Source organism: Cryptotermes secundus, unplaced genomic scaffold, assembly GCF_002891405.2.
Source record: "Cryptotermes secundus unplaced genomic scaffold, Csec_1.0 scaffold318, whole genome shotgun sequence".
Taxonomy (NCBI): domain Eukaryota; kingdom Metazoa; phylum Arthropoda; class Insecta; order Blattodea; family Kalotermitidae; genus Cryptotermes; species Cryptotermes secundus.
Window position 1 is genome coordinate 1,295,985 of NW_019730108.1, and position 21,024 is coordinate 1,317,008.

Below are 21,024 nucleotides of genomic sequence, written 5' to 3' on the forward strand. Positions count from 1 at the left end.
GATTTTGTTTTTGTGTTTTGCTGTCATGGCCTAAATTTAATTATTTTAGTGAAATAGTTTTTGATCTTGTTCATGTTGAAGATTTCAGGGGATAAACATATTTACTGAGGACCTGCACTTTGAAGACTTCCCACGTATTTCAAATCCTCAAGGCCACAGAGAAGGATTTATTTGGAAACCAACTAATAAATGACATGTGATTAATGTAATATTCTGTTAATATCTTTTTAACGCGTAATCCAACAAGAGGATGTCAAATGGATGCCTGTGCGCTTAGTCCTACGTCCTGTATGGTACTCAAATATATCCTTTTTAAACAACCTCACGCAATATTAAAACATCAATTGTGCATGGGGTGTTCACTGTGCCTTGCCTAGATCAATCAGAACATCAAACTGCCTTGGCAGAATATTCTAAGAATGGAGCCTAACAAGACCGTAACTTCACAGTATTCTGTCTGCAGTTTTAAGAAATACTTGAAATGAAGGTAAGTGAATGACTGTCCCAATACAACCTGTAATTCTGAAACTTGTATTGTGATGCATCCATAGATGCTTGCTGGTCAAGATATTTTGTGTACTAAGCAGGTGAAGGGTAACAGGGTGAGTAATTCTGATTACCTTCTGTAATGCTCATTGTCACATTATATTAGGCTCCATGCTACTCATATTGTAACAGTTTTCCTTGTACACTGAAGATATGATATCATGTCATCAGATCACTATTCAGTAATACATATAATAATATGCTTTTTTTTTTTGTATTTGGGACCTTCCAAGCTGATGCACAAATTGAAAAAGAAAACCCTTATAATTTTTAGGGGTAGCTATCCAAATCAACTTATTCCTTGGTTGAGTATTTCTTATAACTGATATATGACACTATCCAGACAGTGTGAAACAAAATTTCATGCCATGAAAACTGACCTTCAGTCTTCTGTCTTCATCAGACTGGATCTTTGAAAAGAGAGACTAGGTAGTAACCTACTTTAGTATACAGTACTTTCTAGGCTGGACTTTATTTGAGGTACCCCTTGACTTATGTGATTTCACATTGTGATTTCGTGAGAATTTTTTAGCAGAAACTAAAAAATAATTAAATCATTTATTAAAAACAAAAAATTCATATTCATAGATGAATAAAATGAATTGTGTTAATGTCAACCGAACTGCATATGTTTCAATGAAAATTAAATGCAGTGAAACAATGAGTAACAAAAATGAGCACCAAATTTTGAATTACATCACCATTGGGAATGCAACTATCACGTAAGTTGGGGGGATATTATATTTACAAGTTTATAAATGCCTTCTGCATCAAAGTCTAATAACAATAAAAATCGAGAAATCGATTCATGTACTGCCATTCTCTAACAGCCAGGAAGATCCCAAATTGTAAGTTCATACTGTTGTTATTATAAATACTACTAATTTATTTTGGGGAGGGGGAATAGTGTATTCTAATGATAATATATTAAAATAGCATAAATATTTAAATTATTGAATTATTATGCAGGCTTGCACATTGTCTCCACATACCGTTGTGTAGAATTATGTGAGAACAGATTCTTTCTAGTAAAATAAAGGTTGTGATCGCAGATTTCCCTTTAGTTGTTTTTCAAACCCTTAGCACACAACTTGGTTTAGTCTATTCAAAATGGCTGTATAAAATGTATACAAATATTTAAAAATAAATGCCTCAACACTTCTGTTTAAGCATATCATATGTGTTATGTATGTGGCTTGTTTAAATGAAGCCCATTTAGGAATTGTTCTGGGCAAAGGAATAGAGGCTGTTAAAAACAGACCCCACTGGTGTCAAGGCAGACACATCTCATTAACGGACCAGCTGACAGATCCCCTTGGTGAAGAACTACCTGGACTGCTGCTGGAACCACTGCACACTGGAATTTCCATGTCTTTGTCTGACCAGAATCTACAAATAGGTTTTATTTAAGGAAACGCTTATAATATGCAATTTATTCAGGTTCATACGGTGACTTCACAGTGGGGGGTGAAAATGGCTATTCAGAACTAGGAAGATGTTTCAGATCAGTAGAAAAGCATAGGGGAATGTGTAACACATATTAAAAGGAAATTATTACACTGCATGATTTTACATTCTCAGAGCAGTGACAATGGAAAGGACTATCTTCTAGGATGCAATGGCATATAGTATGGTAGAAGCTCATTAACATTTCAAAGGAATACACTGCCTCCATCTTTAGGGTAAAAAAGTAAACCAAGAAATATCAGCAAGGAAGCAGGTGGAAAGCAACATATTGCTTATTGCCCACTTCTTATCTGGCTTACTCTTTGACCCTGATGATGGAGGCAGTGTGTTAGTATTCTTATTACAATGTGTGTTCATGTATTTGTTCCTACGTTTATCACTTTTGGGAATGACAGTCTTAAGGGAATGGAACCAGCTCCCTCAAGCAAGTGCCATGTGCTCCCATTTCCAGCTCTGCTTCTCAGAACAACCTAAACAGGTGATTGTCCTGTGGCAGTCAAGTGTGCTGATGGGTTAGCAGCTGCTGACAGTTATACTGAGACCACTAAAAGAAGTACCGTTGATGGTGAGGATGAAGGCATTTGGGGTTTCTCCCTTTCTGCCTGCTGCGGTATTGTTAGACTAGAAGGAATACAGGGAAGTAGGGATGTGTGGGTGGGAGTTGGTCCAAGGGGTTTCCTTCTGTGACCCAAGCACAATCTATTCCTGAGTGCAGAAACTAAATGCTAAGACATTATATTTTAAAACTGAGATCCTGCAAACCACTCTGCTTTTCATGAAAAATTAAATTTTGCAGTAAATTCCTCTTTCTCTCCTATAAAATATTTCAGAACAGCCAGCACATCTCAACAATGTGACTCACTGGCTGAGATTCTTCTCCTTGCCAGCTTATGAAAACTGGCACTAGGACCCACCAAACCTCCCTAAAACATATGGAAGATCTTCCTCTTCTTCTGGCGCAATCCAGTGATTAGGCATTACCCTGTTCCAACCTCATTTATGATTGTCTCCATCTGTTCTTTTGTCTTCCCACATCTCAGTTGCAATATACTTTAGGAATTCAGGATCCATCCGCATGATTGTTTTCCCAGAGATAAAACTGGCTGAAGCACAAAGTTGACCACCTGCAAGTGACATCTCAGAATGGACTGGACTTTACCACCATAGCTCCTATGGCATGACATACACAGAGACCATGAACCAACCACAAACTCCTTCTAAAATCCTGCAGATCAAAATGTAAAACCACTGTCTGCATCTTACAAAACAGAAGTCTGTACACACATGACAGTTCTTTATGATTGTAGAATGTGGTATCTTGCTGTCAGGGAATGTGTGAAGAAAAGAATATTCTCAGAAAACATATGGACCTAAGAGAAATAACACAAGGGTACAATTTGGAACATAAAATAACCAGAAACACTGTGACTTTTACACATCACCTAATACTAATCAATGAAATCAAGACTAAGATGGAACACGTGAGATCAATATATACAGATTTTGGTGTGAAAATTGAAAAGATGCCAACCTTTGATATTTCTGGTGCTGAAACTTCAGGTTCTACAACCAATATCTTAATCAACATAAATTCATTATATTTTCTTCATATTTTTACAAACAGGGTTTCAATATAAGAGCCTCATCATCAGAGAACAATGCCTGTCCAGAACTCCTTTAACAGTGAAACAGTCAACTGACACAATCTGCGGACTATACAACTCTGAGTTGCACTGAATTATATACACAGCATCACTTATATCCTTTTTAAACTTACTAAAATTTAAAGTGTGAAATACAGTCAACCCAAATTAACCATTTTTACAGCACTTAAATCTACAATTTCCTGACAAAAGAGACCAATGAAACCTTCAAAACCACAAAGTAGAACCCGGATTTCAGGATTCTTTGTGGAGTGATGAATTTCAACATCAAACCAAGGAAAATCTTACATGGAAGAAATGTGACACAAATAATTGTCTTGGAATCTTCAAATTCAACTTTAAATGACGGAAAACCTTAACTGAGGAACGCTAAATAAGCAGTCCACTGTATACATATTTAGTATTCATGAATTTCTGAATTTTGTCCAGAATGTAATATTTTGAACACAACATGATCAAAATGAGCTGCCTTCAGAATACCACATGACTGACAAAGCCCAATACCATATCACTGTCAGAACCAGCTAAGGCTGATCCAAATACACATACACACAATGGCACATTTTACTCTATCAAATGTGACAGCAGGGCATTTAGATAAACTGAGACCCGAGGTTTTCAATGTAATAATGGTTGATTCAAGTGGAAAATGTAATTCTGAACAAGGTACCAAACAAATCTTATTAATCCATATCTTATGTTATCAATAATCAACCTCTCTATTAACCGTCAACACAACAAACAGCAAGATCAGTGCCTAGCTACGGCTCTTCATATGTGTGTTGTGACGGTTAATAAAGAGGTTGTATATTGTAACACAATAGGATGCATGAAATGAAAATTATCAATAATCTTTTATTAAACTGTAATATTACAAATCCATATTATCATTACATATGGAGTATCGCAAATGTGTATCTTCTGGGAATTTCATTAATTCTTCTTTTTGCAACTGTGCCAATTCTGATCAACAGACAATGGTTTCATTCTGAAAATTCCAATTTGGAAATGCATACATTACGATCCCAAATCTGGATTTATTGCACAAAGTTTTGTATAACTCTGCTGGGTGAGAGAAACGTGTGTATGTACAGATTCAACCTCCTTATAAGGTGGTGTTCTTTCGTGCACTGCATACAGAATGTGTAAAACTCTGAGGTGTTAGCAACTACAAACCAACAAAGTAACTAGATTCTATTACAAGAATATCCTACAACCGATACATACGTGATATTGTTTGTACATCATCAGAACATCAATCCACTGTCCACTGATGGAGAGATCAATAGAAAAATACAAATACTTCTAAATTATATTATATTCCAGAAGGAATATATCAAACAGAGATCCCAAAACAATGCAAAACAACAATCTCTATTGCATCACAGCCCAGACAACAATTATTTTCAACAATCCAGAATACCATAAACCAATACCGTAAACAACTGTATGATTCATCACCATCATACAGGCAAGCTCTGGTCTACTGCATTTTGCTGACATCACTATCATGTATTCATTCTGTCTGATTACTGTACTCAGCTCGTGCAGCTGTTTCTTACTGCATCAAAATGTCAAACACTCCCCATATTTAAACATGCAGTCATATACGGACAGAATATCAGTAGCACTTTCCAAAACATAACATGCTGTAAAGCTTTATGTTGATAAACAATACAAGTTGCGAACCTGTCCTGGCTGGGGGGAGGAGGATATCCACTGCCAGAGGGGTCCCAAGTACCAAGGACCTGTGAAGGGAACATGCTAGCTACTACAGCAGTTCCTTATCATCCAGACATTGTAAGCAGGAGTTGGATCGTTTGACCACTACAGGGCAGCCTGTCACCGATTTCAGGCATTTTCACCACACTGAATATTTGTGAGTCATCATACCAGAACGGACAGTTAATATTACAGCGCTTATGCCATAAGTAAAGACATCAAAGCCAGTTTCTGTATCAGGCAGTCGGCATTCACAAGAAGAAAGAAGCCATCATGGGAGGACCATTCACAAGGCAAGACAGTAAGCGACCATGCCAGTCAGCAGCCGCCAAAATGGAAAAGAATCTTAAAGCTGCTGAGATGCTAGCTAAATTCAGTAACAGCTCAATGAGGCAACTGCCACGGGTTAAACATGTATGATTACACAATAAAGTGGAAGGTTAACAGCATCATTCCCAATCTGTCTTACAGATTACATTTCAAATTCAGAACTTAATGAACTGATTATCAAGTTGAACAAAACAAAAGCTGAGTTAGGAGCTATTGATTGAGAATGTTGTGCGGTCAAGTTAAAATTTGTTCCTCTGTTACAAGTAACGCTGCTACAGAAGGCAGCATTATACTACTCACTGCTCCCAGCACGTCCCATGTGTGTCCAAATTCACACAGAAGGTGAAAATAATTTCGATGTAAACCCTTTGGTGGTAAGAAAACAATTCAAATGAAAGTTATTCATTTTGCGCTACACTACACTAGGGCTTAGCTTGATAACAATGATGAAATAAACTATTGTTTACGGCATTCTTTTGTTCCAAACCTGCAGAATATTCTCCCAAAGCCTGGCCATTGTGTGGCAGGGCACCTCGTGTAAGAAATATTCTATCTGCATTTTGATCAAAATTTTATTGCAGATGCTTCAAATGCTACCCTTTCAGAATAATGGACTCAACTGTAACAAGAAAGGTAACTATAAATGGGGATATTTCACCACAAACTACCCCAACTTTAGTGTAACTCTCACTTCCATTTGCTCAACTCACTTGCACCAACATCCACTCACCTTTATATCAATTTACAAACAGTTTAAACACAATAGGAACTGTGCACATCACATTCACTTTTTCCCAGGTCTTGTTGGCTGAGCTTTCCTTGGTGGAGCCCATCGTAACGCACTTGTATCCACTACGAGTCTTGGCCTCTTGAACTGCGAAGATTTTATATGTTCTTCCACTAATTTAGGAGTTACACATATCACATGTTGACCCTTCCAATATTTCACCATGTTCATCGACTGAAGTGTTGAAATTATGTCTGTCTGGGTTATACTCGTCATCTCACTGCAAACAAAGTAAAAACGCTAAAGCTGTCCCTGTGCTTAACTAATTAAGCACTATGCCATGAAGGCGTATGGGGAAGTGGATGTATAGATCCATGTTTTCTTGACCTTGGCGCTAGTTGGAGGTAAGTGGTCAGCTTCGAGCCCCAGCTGCTTTATCCCCAGGGAAAAGCCCCTGGTACTCATTGGGTAAGAGGCTGGGTGGGCCTGAGAGCCAGTGTGGATCATGGGAGAAGAGAAAATTCTTGACCGTGCCAGGAACTTGAACTCCAACACTTCTATCATCCAGCAAATCAACAGTCAATATACTGATTGAAATATCCCAGCTCCACAAACAAAGCAGCATATGCTTTATACCATGACTATGCTACAACAGTTTCAGAACATAATTCACAATCCTTTGGAATGTATATAATATGTCAGGGAGTCCTTCACAGTGAGAAGGGGACAAGCACAATGACAGATTGACAGAAAGTTTTGTGCCATTGTGTCACACATCTGTGGGTGCATGGCCATACTGTAATGGAGAATATGTAACACAGAATTGTAAATGGGCGTTCAAATATTGTTTAAGCAGTTGGAACAGGTTTGATTTGAACTCAAATCCTCCAAAATGTAACTCTAGTGTGTTACTGCTTTGTCACAACATTGGGTATTTTTTTTATTGCTAGTGGGGTGGGACTAAGTCCCTTGTGCTGCGGCCACTTCTGGCCTATTGTACCAACCCCAGATGGTAGGTGAGGGTGATTGTGGAGCAACTGGCGGAATGAAGATTGACAGGGGAAACCGAAGTATTCGGAGAAAACCTGCCCCAGCGCCACTTTGTCCACCACAAATCCCACTTGACCAAACCCGGGCCGCCACGATGGGAAGCCAGCAACTAACCACCTGAGCTTTGGCGCGGCCTCACAACGTTGGGTATGTATGTGCACATGGGTGCCACACATTTCTATGAAATGCTTCAGTTACAGCACAAAACTGTACTACAACTTTCCTTGCTGCAATCGTAGGTACAGAGCATGAAGTCCACAGTTCACTACAAAGAGGCCATACATTTCTGGTTTCTCTGACTTGAGACTCTTTTATTCAAAGAGCAAAATTTAATGACCACCCCTTTTATCTGCCTGGCCACAGCCTGAGATGTACCTCAAGTTTTATGTACAGGTGAGCTGCACACAACCTAACCTGTTCCTGGAGAGCTGTCATAAGTCAAACCCATATACCCCATAAGCAGACTGTTATAAACTGCAGTTCCATTCCTGGAAACCCATTTCATATCCTAAAATTATTAAATCTGAGTAAGAAAATGGAGGAAAACAGTAACCACATATATTTAAAGGTATTTATTAATAAATGCACACACTTGATACAAAAAAAAACACATATTTCAAAAATTCATATCACTAAAGCTCAGCTCTCTATTATATAATTTGAGCTTCGAGGAGCAGAAGCAGAAGGGAATGGAACTGCACATGGATTGTCAAATACTGAACTACTTGCAAGTGGCAGAGGGCTAGATTCATGGAAGTTAGTTGGTCAACTAGAAGTTTGGGCACTGAGGCTATTTCCACAGCACTGGACAGGCAGAGGCTCCTTAAAACAGTATCCAAATATGTTTGGTCTGAAGATGCCTTTTTATTTTCACAGAAAATTTCTATGTAGAAAGCATAGGCATTGTTAAAGTGAGCTTTGAACTGTGCTCAAAATCAGGGTTCATCCATCTCAACAATTTTCAATGCTGACTTGATACCCTTAAATGTGTCTGAAAGGCATAAGTAAGGTTTTCAGTGTAAATTTGACATGAAGAAAATGGTTGTAGATGTGGGGGGGTCATATGCTCAGGGTTGCCTGTACATATTTTAGTTCCTGAATAAATATAAACAATAATAGAGCTTCCGAAATTTGATAAACCTCACTTCAGTTAGACTTGAAAGGATTCTGACGATGGTGTATACTGTACTTCTTTTGGCTTATTTTGAACTTCACCCATCGTCTGGTATGTAAAAGACAAAAAGACAAAAAACCACGACGTTTCGAAGACTGGATCTGTCTCCGTCTTCAGGTGGATAGGGAAGGATAAACCTACTCAGTTGGGCCCCTTAGAAAGAGCTACAGAAAATACAAAGGGTCGGCTCATATGGCATGTTCATCCAATCCGATCAGCCAACCCAGTTTGGATATTTCTCCCATATGGATCCCCCTCATCAATGAAGAGGTTAACAAATCAAAAATGTAATTTTATGAATATTAGTGGTTCCACTACTCCTGCAAGTTTTGTTCCGGGGATTAGTCTGATTCCCGGAAGTCGCCATGGTGGCACGATTCTTTATCCACGCAGATTAGGCATGCATTATCCAGTTTTTACTTTCGTTTTTAACTTAATTCATGGAATATAAACCTATACTTCTGTTTCTTTACATTGTTGACAAGTGCATGCTTGGCACAAATTTTCTATCATGTTTTTACTGTGATTTTATCCTTTCCTCCCATTGATGGAACCGGTTGTTGGTTGTTCATAGGTTGTTTTTCTACAGACTGGGGTTTGTCCAGTGATTGAGACTAGCTCTTTCTAAGGGGCCCAACTGAGTAGGTTTATCCTTCCCTATCCACCTGAAGACGGAGACAGATCCAGTCTCCGAAACGTCCTGGTTTTTTGTCTTTTACATACCAGACAATGGGTGAAGTCCAAAATAAGCCAAAAGAAGCTCATTTCAGTTGTAACACGAGTACTGAAGCTGTCCCCTGATACCAGCTTTATACTGAGGATCTACTATAGTATGTTTTTATTGAAGAGAAGGTGTAGAAAAGCAGAAACAGGATCAGCCACAAGATTACATGTAACATCAGTTTGAAATATACACACTGACTTGTACAAGGGTGCAGGCAGGCTACCTCACTCTTAATACTGTGACATTATGGCTGAAAGCTGGAATAGTGGAACCTGCAGAGACAGTCATTTATAGGCAGCAGCACAGTGAACACATTTCCAAGGCAACAACAATAGAGAGTGTGAAGTTTTCTATGCAGTCTGCTCCAAGATTGTATAACAAGGGACAGAAGCAGCAGTCAGTAGAATATCACAACTCCCAGAGTCATGAGACAGTAAAACGTGGTCCTGAGTCCCAGAGGACATGAGACAGTAAAATATGGTCCTAAGTCCCAGAGGACTCAGAACCAAGAATGACTGTGCTGGCAAAGGACCAGCAGAAATTTATCTCACCAACCAGCCAGTTAGTCACGAGTTGTTACTGAGCTGTGACAGTTCGTGGCTGGCCATGAGAAATCCCCAGTGTTAACACTGCTGTCTACCAATGACTAGTGATGACACAGCAAAAATCACAAGACTTTGTGTGTGATGTAGCTGTAGACATTTACAGAACATGTAAATTAATGAAACTGTAATAATCATTTGTAGTTACTGAGTTAGAGGCATTCAGTAAATCCAATTATCAGACCAAAAACCATGTCTAGCCACTAACATGAGATAATACATTAACTTTCAAACGCAAAGTCCTGTAAAGGGAAACTGCTTACCTAAGATCCTTAATAGAAAGAGTTCCTCTGAAGTCACGAAGTATTTCCAGAAGAACCCATGACCAGTATGAACGGTAACTCAGTTTACCAAGGTCAGAGAGGGGTTTTTCAGGACTGCCAACTGCAGCTTCCATCTTAGAGAGTTCATAACTGAAGGCAATTAGAAGCTTCCCATATCCCTGGCGCTGATAAGGAGGCAGTGTCAAGATGCATGCCACATTATTTCCATCTGGAGATTCCTTTTCCTAAAAGTAAAATACAAACAGACACTGCAAATGTAGGCATAAAAATTCTTACACGCACACATGCCTAGAGAGAGAGAGAGAGAGAGGATTCAGGCTGTTACAAAAAATTCCCTGGTACCAGAACAGTAGTTTCTGCAGACTGAAAAATTCATTATCACAAAAAGTCATCTATCAACTGAGCCTTTTTCTGACCTACTTCAACCTACTTTACATTCTGTTTCTTTTGAATGGGGGTTCCCCAGTGGAACTGTATTCAGCACCTTCTTGCTAAGTTCCCACAAATACTATGAGAAATATAAAAGGAAAGGGTAAAGTTGTCCCTGCGCTTAATCAATTAAGCACCATGCCATGAAGATGTGTGGGGGAGTGGCAGTATAGCTCCACCTTTTTTGACCTCAGCACTAGACGAAGGTGAGTTATCAAGCTCCACACTCCTGCTACTTCACGCCTGGATAAAAAGCCCCACTACCTACTGGATACAAGGCTCGGTAGGTCTAAGAACCAGTCTGGACACTGTGGAGTACAGAAAAATCTGTTGCCCATCCCAGGAACTGAACCCCAGTCATTCAGCCCAGAGCCCAACACTATACCAACTGAGCCATAATATAAAAGGGTACCATACAACACTGAACAGTACACAAAATCAACATCAAGAAACACCACTTTACCACTTGAGTTGTAATCAAAGGACATGTTACTCTGACCATTTGCATCTGAATCCTGCCACTTTCAAAAGGGTTTGTTTAGGCTGACATTGCAGTTCGATACCATAAAACAGTTATTTATCATTTTACTGCACAAGTTTCACAGGATTTGCCTGAAAAATCCAAGAATAAAATCCTCACACCAACTGTTAAAGTAAATAGTCAACAAAATTTGAAGTGTTCACAAGTGCGCCTGAATGTTTAACGGAAAGAACATTGTCTTACAAGCCATTCCTCATTATTCCAACATAGGAGGTTAAAATGATTTGAACATATATCATTCGATATTCACATCCATCGAGTTACCTTCGAGAAATAGCCAACAAGATGGGCTCCATGTTTATCCACTTCACACAGAATGTAGAACAAAAATGGTTCAACGTCAAAATAAAGCGTCTTATGATCGAGAAACAATTTAGCTAGCAAGCACAGGTTCTGACTGTATATCTTGTGATCCTTGCCGTCAACTTCCCAGATGGACAGCGTACCCTTTCGGTATATTTCCTTCCCTGGGGGCATTCGCCACGTACATTCACTCTGGAATATGAGTTGAAAAGCACAAAAATTCATAAAAACACATGCTTTCAAAATCAATGTCTTTCACCGAGAGAATTCTCCATTCTTCACCACACTTTCCAAACAATACAGTGTGCTCAAAATATCAATACTTCATTTTAAAGTGCACCTCAAATAGTTTTGAACATAATTAGTTTCCACATGTGTACCATTTATCACCTTGCATATGTCCAACTGATATTCCACCTCTTGCCACATAAAATGTACCATATCTCTTGTTACCAGCTCAGCAGCTTCTCCTGTTCTTGCTTCCAAATGATTCTGGTCATAAATTTTGTCCATATAAACATAGTTTTTTACATAGCCCCAAAATAAAAAATCAAGTGGTGTAAAATCTGAGCTCCTAGGTAGCCACAGAACTGAATCAGCCCTGCCAACCCATTTTCCATGAAATGTTGCACACAGGAAATGACCAGATAAATGGAAAAATACCAAAATACTAAACTGGAGTAGAAAACAGTGGCCGCTCATTCGAGTAGAGGAATGTAATTGTATAAAATTCAATGTGACACCATTTGTTATCTGCAGACAGAGCCTCCAGAAATCCCACCATTATTTTCTGGACACAGTACATATAGCATTATCCTCAAATTACAAATAGGTGGTGTTCTAGAAGTCTGTCTTTTGAGTGGAATTCAACTTTACATGGACACAATGCTACAAGACAGCATACATTAGCTTATTTAAATCTCAATTAAGCTAAAACTGGAACAAGTGATGGTAGAAATCAACAGTGTTATGAGTACTGAATTAAACCACAGGGCATTTAAACAGCTCACATTTTTGGCAACCCATACTACTCTACTCAGGCTTGGGACAAAAAGCGGCTCCTGAGAGTAATGACTGAGTTTACTTCTGTGTATGAAATGGTGTTGATATATTATGGCAAGCAGTAGTTTTGTTCAAACCTTTTAAGTACAATTTCCATTCGAACATGCAACATATTCTTAGTTCTGAAGTTTATCTCACTTTTGTAAAAACTTCCACACTAGCCACTGCAGCACAAAATAATGTCTACACCCACACAGATATTCATGTTCTTTTTGGTTTATTTAATTACATGATACAACAGGAAACATGCTGAAGGAAAAACATGTACAACTTTTGAAGATATTAAGATCTTCCTCAAGGGTCTTGGAGGAAAAGAAATCTCAATCAAAATGATCAGTTTCCAGGTTCAGGTAATATTTACATAAAAATGTTAAGTGTTCAGTCTCCTGCATCCTATCATGGACCTAACAGACCAACCAAAAATATTATGAAATATACTTTGTGCTCTTACCAATACATATAGCAGCCATGACAGTCAAAATGGTGCACAAGTATTATGACAGAGATCATGGATGTCAATCAAAAAATAAACCACCAATCTTTAAAATTCAGTTTCTTAATTGTTCCCCCTTCTTCAGCTTATAAGGTGAAACTACCATTTACAGTTTCTTTGGAGAACAGCAAAATTGAACACGAAACAGAGGAAAATCTTGAACAGGGAAAATTTATGAGATTAATAACTTGCGAACATTGAAATAAGGTGAAGTTCTCCCTGTGCTTAACTAATTAAGCACTACGCCATGAAGGCGTATGGGGGAGTGGATGTACAGCACCATATTTTCTTGATCTCAGCACTAGTTGGAGGTGAGCGGTCAGCTTCACACCCTGGTCGCTTTACCCCTGGTACCCACTGGATAAGAGGTTGGGTGGACCCCAGAGCCGGTCTGGACGTGGAGAAGTGAAAATTATTGCCCCCACCGGGACTCAAACTCCAACCTCTTGGTCACCCAGCAGGTAGCCAGTCACTATACCAACTACACTATTCCAGCTCCCAAGATCATTGAAACTGAACATTAAAAGTCAGAAAATGTTATATCAAGGGACATTAAATGGAGGTGCCATTGTACTATGATGAAACTAGACTCTGGACAAAACTCAGGTATTTTTGCTGTCTGGTATAATGTTGTGTTTAGCCACTTGCAATTAATGTACCCTTGGGAGGGAGGAGGGGGAGATATGGACGTATACTCTAATACAAATATATCCTTTCAAATAATGTGCGAAACATGCCTAACTTTGGTCATGTAACAGCCCTCGGTTTCTGTCACACATACATACCAAGTGATACCGATATGTCTTCTCCAGCCTCATATACTTCAGGCAGTACTCACAAATCCACAACTTTGACTGTTTGCCATATTCCTCAGGGTATGGGCTGAAATACCACGTATCAATCTCGTATCTGCCAATCTGGATCCTGTCAATGTATTTCACTTTTGTAATAGCTTCATGTTCTTTCTCGAGGGCAGCTGTTGTTGGATCCATTTCTGCGTATGTCTGAAAGAAACAACTGGGATATTACATCTTACATCTCACACCTGTGGGGTGTCGTTATATGAAGAGACAATCACTTGTTGAACTGTTCCGTAAATATTTATTATAGTTGCACAGTACACAGACGCACTTCGGTTTGAAGAATTGAAGACTGATAATATAGTACCAACGATTTGTGGTGGACAAAGTGGTGCTGGGGCAGGTTTCCTCCAAGTATTTTGGTTTCCCCTGCCAATCTTCATGCCACCAATTGCTCCACAATCACCCTCACCTATCATCTGGGGTACAATAAGCCAGAAGTGGCCACAGTACAAGGGACTTAGTCCCACCCCACTAGCATTAAAAAAAAATAGTACCAACAATATTACTGCTTGCAACACCCACACCACTCTCTCCTCTTAATAGAGGACCTCATAGGAAATAGTTCGCTGTCCGTATTGTTGTAGGCTTTGCCTAGCACCGGCTGTTTACTCAGCCATTGCTACACAGTGAATGGTTTCTAGCTTGCGATTGGCTAGCACACAATCCACTGCTTCTCATAGTCACATATTGTTGTAGACCTTACATAGCAACAACTGTTTACTGTTTTAATATCTCTTTACAGTCCTTCAATATAGTACCCCTGCTTCTCCATGATCGAGTCTCAACGTGTGGAAAGCTTTACTATTCCATCCAGGACACCATCTTTGTTTACCAGTCGAATGGCTCAGGTAACTGCAGCAGAAAGCTCTTCCATAGGGGGAAAACCACAGCCTCGCATAGGTTCTTTCAACTTTGGGAATAAGTCAAAGTCTGGTGGACCCATGTCCCGGCTGTAGGCAGCATGAGGCAACACCTCCCAACCGTATTGGCGCAGCTTTTCTGTTACATTCCCAATGTGCGGGCGAGCGTTCTCATGGAGAATGATCAGCCCAGATTTTGCACAGTCACGATAATAAACTGCTGTGACACTTTTCCCGCACAGAACTCTGTCTGTCATGAAGATTCCTTGGTGATCATACGCAAAGATCATCATTTGTTTGACTTTTGGTTGAGATCGTCGAAATTTTTTTGATCGTGGGGAAGATGGACCTCTCCACTCGTTGGACTGTGATTTCAGCTCTGGTTCAAAGTCTCTAACCCACGTCTAACCCATACGTAGTAAAGATAAGCAGCGGCCGCACACAGGGAGCCTACACAGAATAACAGTGCTGAAAACAAGAAGTAGCCGCTGCAGCACTACAGACATAGGGCGAAGAACCCTGACAATTTTAATTTTTAAAATAATTTTAAATTAGAACTGAAGATTTTAAAAGTGCCGGTTCATAATATCAAAATTGACGAGTGTAGGCAACAAAGATAATGCACAAAGCAGACAGATATCAGCGAAGTAGATTCTAATAAATCGAAACCTGTTAGTAACGACGAAAAGAACAATTGGGAAGACTTGTGGTTTTAAATTTTAAACTAGATGCAGTGTAACAGCTACGTAAGTGCATACACCTGATTATGGCCGTTTGCGGCCGGAACATGTAGTGTAGAAGAGGGCAAGACAAAAGTACAATAAATTGTTGCACTTGGGACAGTGTTTATGTCACATAACAAATTTCACACTTCGTTCATCTGTTGATGTTTTCGGCCTTCCTGGCCTTGGATCATCGTTTATGCTCACGACCACCATGAAAACGACTAGCCCAGTGAAAAACTGTACTACGGTCCACTCTTAACTCGCCATAAACTTCACTTAAAGCACTGTGGATTTCTGTCAGGTTTTTTCCATGTAAAGTTTCGATCTTAATGTACAACCTTTGATCTTCAACAGTCACAATACACGAGAACCGTGCAGGCTCCATTTCTAACTCAGGTTATTTAAGAACAGAATACATTATAAATGAAACGAAATGACAAGCTTCTTTCTCAAGCCCTGAACTGTAACTGACGTGAGGCTCACTGTTGTTGCGTCATCTAATCTGCAGTGTTGCCAACCTGTGCATTATTTATGAAATGACTCACATAGTACTGTAAGTTTCAAAAGTACAATCTCTACCCAGTGTTATGATGAAAGCAGCAGCATTTTTTCCCTCATTCACCAACTGTTCTACATGACCAATGAATGTGACCACACAGCCACCAATATCAAAGACTTTCTGACATGACAGCAATGAGGATTTCTTTGAAAACTCATCATATTCCCTATACATGAGCATCTATGAATTCAATCTCTTCACAGAGACAAAGTAACCTCTCCAAGGGAAGTAGCTTCAGCAGAGAGAAAACATCCAGAAAGCAGAAGGTGGATCTCTTGTTGACACAAATCAAAACCAGTCTTCTGGTGCTATGTAACCTGGAACTGTTATAAACACATGCAGGGGTAACATTAAAGAGCTGTAATCCCTTCTGGCTGTCAGTAAAATATTATTCACATACAACTTTCATGGCCACTTTTATCTCCCTAGTTCCTGAATAACAAATAAGGGTTAGAGTCCAAAAGATTTCCTCTAAGGAGTTCTAGTGCCCTGAAAATTAAACATTTATATGTCAGGTACACAAAATTCATAAATATTTACCTTTTGAATATGATTAATCTCATCGTGTCTTCTTTTCTGATTGCGTGTGATCTTCCTGTCTGACTGATCAGATAATAAATCGCCCGCTGATATTCTTTCACTGTTTTTCCACTGATGATCTGACATGTCAAAGTGCGAGATCATCACTCTGCAGAAGAAAAAAGAAATCTAATTAACGAGGCTGGGAAACTTCTGGAGGACTGCTCACCCAGAGGGCTACAAGTTTCATGCTGGTAACTTCAATGTTAACAGCACCTGACAGAATTCCAACAGTCTGCACTACCGTCCAACAGAGAGAAGGTGAGGCAATCATAAAGACGCGTCCACATGAGCTATGCAAGCTGAAAACATACGCACAGAGTTTGGAGGCTCTTATTACTGCCACTGGTACATTGAAGCTCAATGTGTTCCTAAATGAACAGGAGAATTCTCAAGATCAACCAGTTCTACCGATCACTTTCCTTGCTTTCGTCTGGTTGCAGGACATGTGGTTAATTTCATCTTACCCTACTTTCTGATTTCTTATGCTCTTCTTATCCAACAAATAACAATTTGTGGTAAATATTCTTTCAGTTCTATCACCGAACAACCACTCTATGAAACTGAGAGTTCATTACCCATGTGAGGGTACTCATTAGCCTGGCTGGAACATTTCCAGAGGATGGCGAACCCCGAAGAAACGTTCATAGCAGTGCCTCAACATGTTAAAAGCATTTAACAAAATTCAACACCACAATTTTTAGAAAGATTTGCCAAATTTCACTTTTATAGTCCAAGATGTTTCAGACTAACAAATAACAGCTGATTACTGATACATACAATATCACAGTAAACAGATTTTCTACAAGTGAATATAGTGTATCACTTGCTTCTTCTCCGTTTCACAAATTTTCATAATGATCTGGAAATGAGTCTGAGAAACCAGCAAGTAAAACTGTCATCCACAGATCTTATGAAAATGTTAAAGACCAATGGAAGAAATGACAAGAGTTAAGTGAAAACATGGGTATGTGGCGTGACAATGGACAATACAAAATTAAAGGAGTAGAAATATTCATACAGGATGCTTAGGTGTTAATTTTTCTCCACAGAGCATCACAAGGTACAGGATTAATGAAAGTTTTGAGCCTTCTTTTAATCTTATTAACTCTTTGACTGGCGCGGGTGTGTTTTAACGCCCAGACGATGCCAGCCGTTCTCTGGCGTTGGCATGTTTTAACGCTTTGACAATCTCTTCCCTTCTTTGCTCTCTTGGCACTCATCAACCAAAGACATATATATGATACTTTTTGTGCATGTTTGTAAAGAACCCTTGTAAACTTTGTGGGGGTCTATATTACTGTCAGAACCCTCTGAGAAGGAAAAGGTCAGAAAATATTTCACATTCATTCAGTTTCACCATGGCTTCTTGCAGCAAGTGTCTTCGTGTTCCTACAGACCAGCTGGAAAATGTTGTGAACGAGATTTGTTCTGATGATGATAGTGGCGATGAAATAATGATTCCTGAATTGGATGAAGTTGATAGTGACAATAATACAGTGATAGACAATGATCCACAAGACAGTAATCATGAACATTTACCTACCACGAGTGCGGTGCCTGACACGCCCATCTCATGAACGTACGGAGACATTGTACCCCCAATATTTCCATTTGCTAATAGTTTCGGGATCAAAATTGATATAACACATAAAATGCATCCCTTTTCATGGATTAAAATTTTTTCTGGATGACGACTTGGTAAATCACATCACAACTGAAACCAATCGCTATGCTCACCAGCACTTCAACACACATGAGTTAGCTCCTCACTCTCGAAAACACAATTACAATTATGTCACATCAGATGAAATCTGGACATACTTAGGAATTGTGTTCATGACAGGAATCGACAAACGCCCTGAAATTGAAGAATATTTGTCCACTAGGCCCCTATTTCACACCCATGGTATGGACAAAACATGTCTTTGCGGTTGAATAGTTTCATTCTATTCAAAAAGAACACAACAAACGAAAAATACAAGAAGAGAAATTACAGATTCAAAGATTTTATATTGGACTGTGTAGAAAAATGACTGAACCAAACAAAGAGGGTGGAGAGGGAGAAAAGTCAAGGAATGAAGTGGATGACGAATCTATTGCGTCAGACTAGAGTGCAGTCACGCCTCCGCCCTCGACCTTGAAAAGACCACCAGTGAAAGAGCCAGCAAATCGTCTAGAGGGTGGCTTGAAAATTCACAAAATGGTCCATGTACCTAACAGTAACAATAAGAAGAATGGTGCCCTGAGAAAGTGTCGCGTGAGTACTAAGCACAAGGTTAGAAAAGAAACAAGTATCATGTGTGCAGGCTGTGGTGTGGCTCTCTGCAAACTTTCATGTTTCAATGTTTATCACACGAAGAAAAACTAATAAAGAGGTATGGAAAGGCATTTATTGCATAAAATATTGCATTTTAATTAGTTCCTGAAAATTTCGTTTTTAAAAACCAATTTTTGTTGAAGTTGTTTAGGAAAAAGTAACCTACATGCATTTTAGCAACATAAGGTTTAAAGGGCAGGGGCAGGACAGGGGTGGGATTTAAATACCCTTCGCGCCGGTCAAAGAGTTAAGCTGAAAAGTCTAGTGTTCATTGCATTCTGGAAATGCTACATTCATGGTTAGCACCGTCAACCATATTTTAATGGTTTGTGTCACATGAGGTTGAGTTGGATACAGGGATGTGCTGAATAGATGGTTGTACAGCAACAATCTGTTATTATAGATCAGAGAATCTATATACCTCTCCTTCTATGTTTCTTATATGCAAATTGCCAAGAAATAATCTCACATTATCATGTAAGAGATGTCTTAAGGTTGTATAATCACATAGACCTTTTTAAACAGCCAATTATCCATGACCAGAAAGATATACATTACCTGTCCCTTTGAACCCATTCATCCAGTCGTCTATTGTAACCTTCATAATGCACATAATATTCATAATGGATTTCAGCATCATTGTAACGAGTCTGGATGACTTCTGCTGGATCTGAAAACATGTCAAATGAGCATAATACTTTGATGGGGCTTCTGGTGATAGTTTCCATAAAATAAATTGATACACTCTCCTTACACAAACCACAGCAACCAGACCTCTAACTCAGCCTCCATACATATATTTTTTCTGTGATCTGGTAACAGAACAGTGTCACTGAAGTGCTGGATCTTTTCATACTTAAAAGAGTCTTTTATAAATCCAATATTTTCGCACTATTTCCATATTATCATGTGAATCACCACACTAAAGAGTAAGTGTTCAACGAATTTAGATCTACAACAAAATCAAATTTATACTAAGAGTGCATGTTACAAGGTCTACATAAATTACGTAATGCTGGAAACCCTTTAATAATGACACGATCCTTCCACCTATATGCAAACCTACGAGTTTTCGCAATACTGACCTCCGGACTTGATACAGTGAGTGCTGTTACCATTAAAATCTTGCAAAAATATAAATTGGGGGAGGGAGAGCCAAACACTTCATATCACAATAAAAATATTATTTACGCACCACAATGATATATATTGCCGTTATTTGACTGCAAGACCTGCATGCGGTCTACTTACGCCAGGAACCATCACTTCTTCGAACTAGGTAGTGCTCTCCAATATCCAAGGGTTGTTCTTCCACGGAGTCTGCATCTTCATTATCACCGCTTACTTTATTATCTGACTGGGAGTTCTCTGTCCTCCTTTCCTGTTTGATAAAGGCATTTTCAAGCTTTTCTCCGACGTTTTCCATATCACTTACAGAATCCGCCATCTTATTACACAAACGGCTTAATTTAGCTCTGACAAGTGCCGACAACAGAATTTGTCTGTTATTCTTCATAATGCATCATTTTAAAAAAATATTAAATTAATGTTATAACCATACAAGGTTAATGCATTTCATCACAAGCTCGAATACTGCATTTATAACTTCAAGCACCTTCCTACACTCCGCAGCCACTTCCTCCAACGGAATCAAAATATTCTCATAGTATTACCAACATAGTCACCCAACGTATGAATTTCTCTCTTCAGCAAAAATTTACTGATGCACCTACCTAACCTAATATAACCTAACGTGACAGTTAGAAGAACCTAACGCAATATGACCAAGCTTTTCACGGAAGTAGGAAATCCAAACCCCGAGCTCAGTTTCTAAATTAAATCTGCGGGCTATATAGTTAAATGAAACAGCACAATAATTTGCACATGTGTATAGTTGAAACAAGCCAACTGGGATAAATTAAGGCATGTTTAAACATGAGAGTTTTAATAAGATAATATTAGTGTGAAAAATAATTATTTTTTGGCAACAACATCAAATG

At 39.0% G+C, this 21,024-nt stretch overlaps 1 protein-coding gene across 1 annotated transcript; it reads right to left on the reverse strand.

The window, feature by feature from the left end:
• Positions 1 to 3,588: 3,588 nt before the first annotated feature.
• On the reverse strand, positions 3,589 to 20,674 carry LOC111866110 (histone acetyltransferase KAT8). The gene is made up of 7 exons (XM_023854707.2): positions 20,276 to 20,674; positions 19,583 to 19,694; positions 16,666 to 16,813; positions 13,904 to 14,122; positions 11,525 to 11,755; positions 10,270 to 10,514; positions 3,589 to 6,736 (listed from the first exon to the last, which is right to left on the reverse strand). Exons 1-7 carry the CDS (start codon positions 20,538 to 20,540, stop codon positions 6,514 to 6,516), a joined length of 1,443 nt encoding a protein of 480 aa, XP_023710475.1. The 5' UTR covers positions 20,541 to 20,674; the 3' UTR covers positions 3,589 to 6,513.
• Between the last annotated feature and the right edge of the window lie 350 nt (positions 20,675 to 21,024).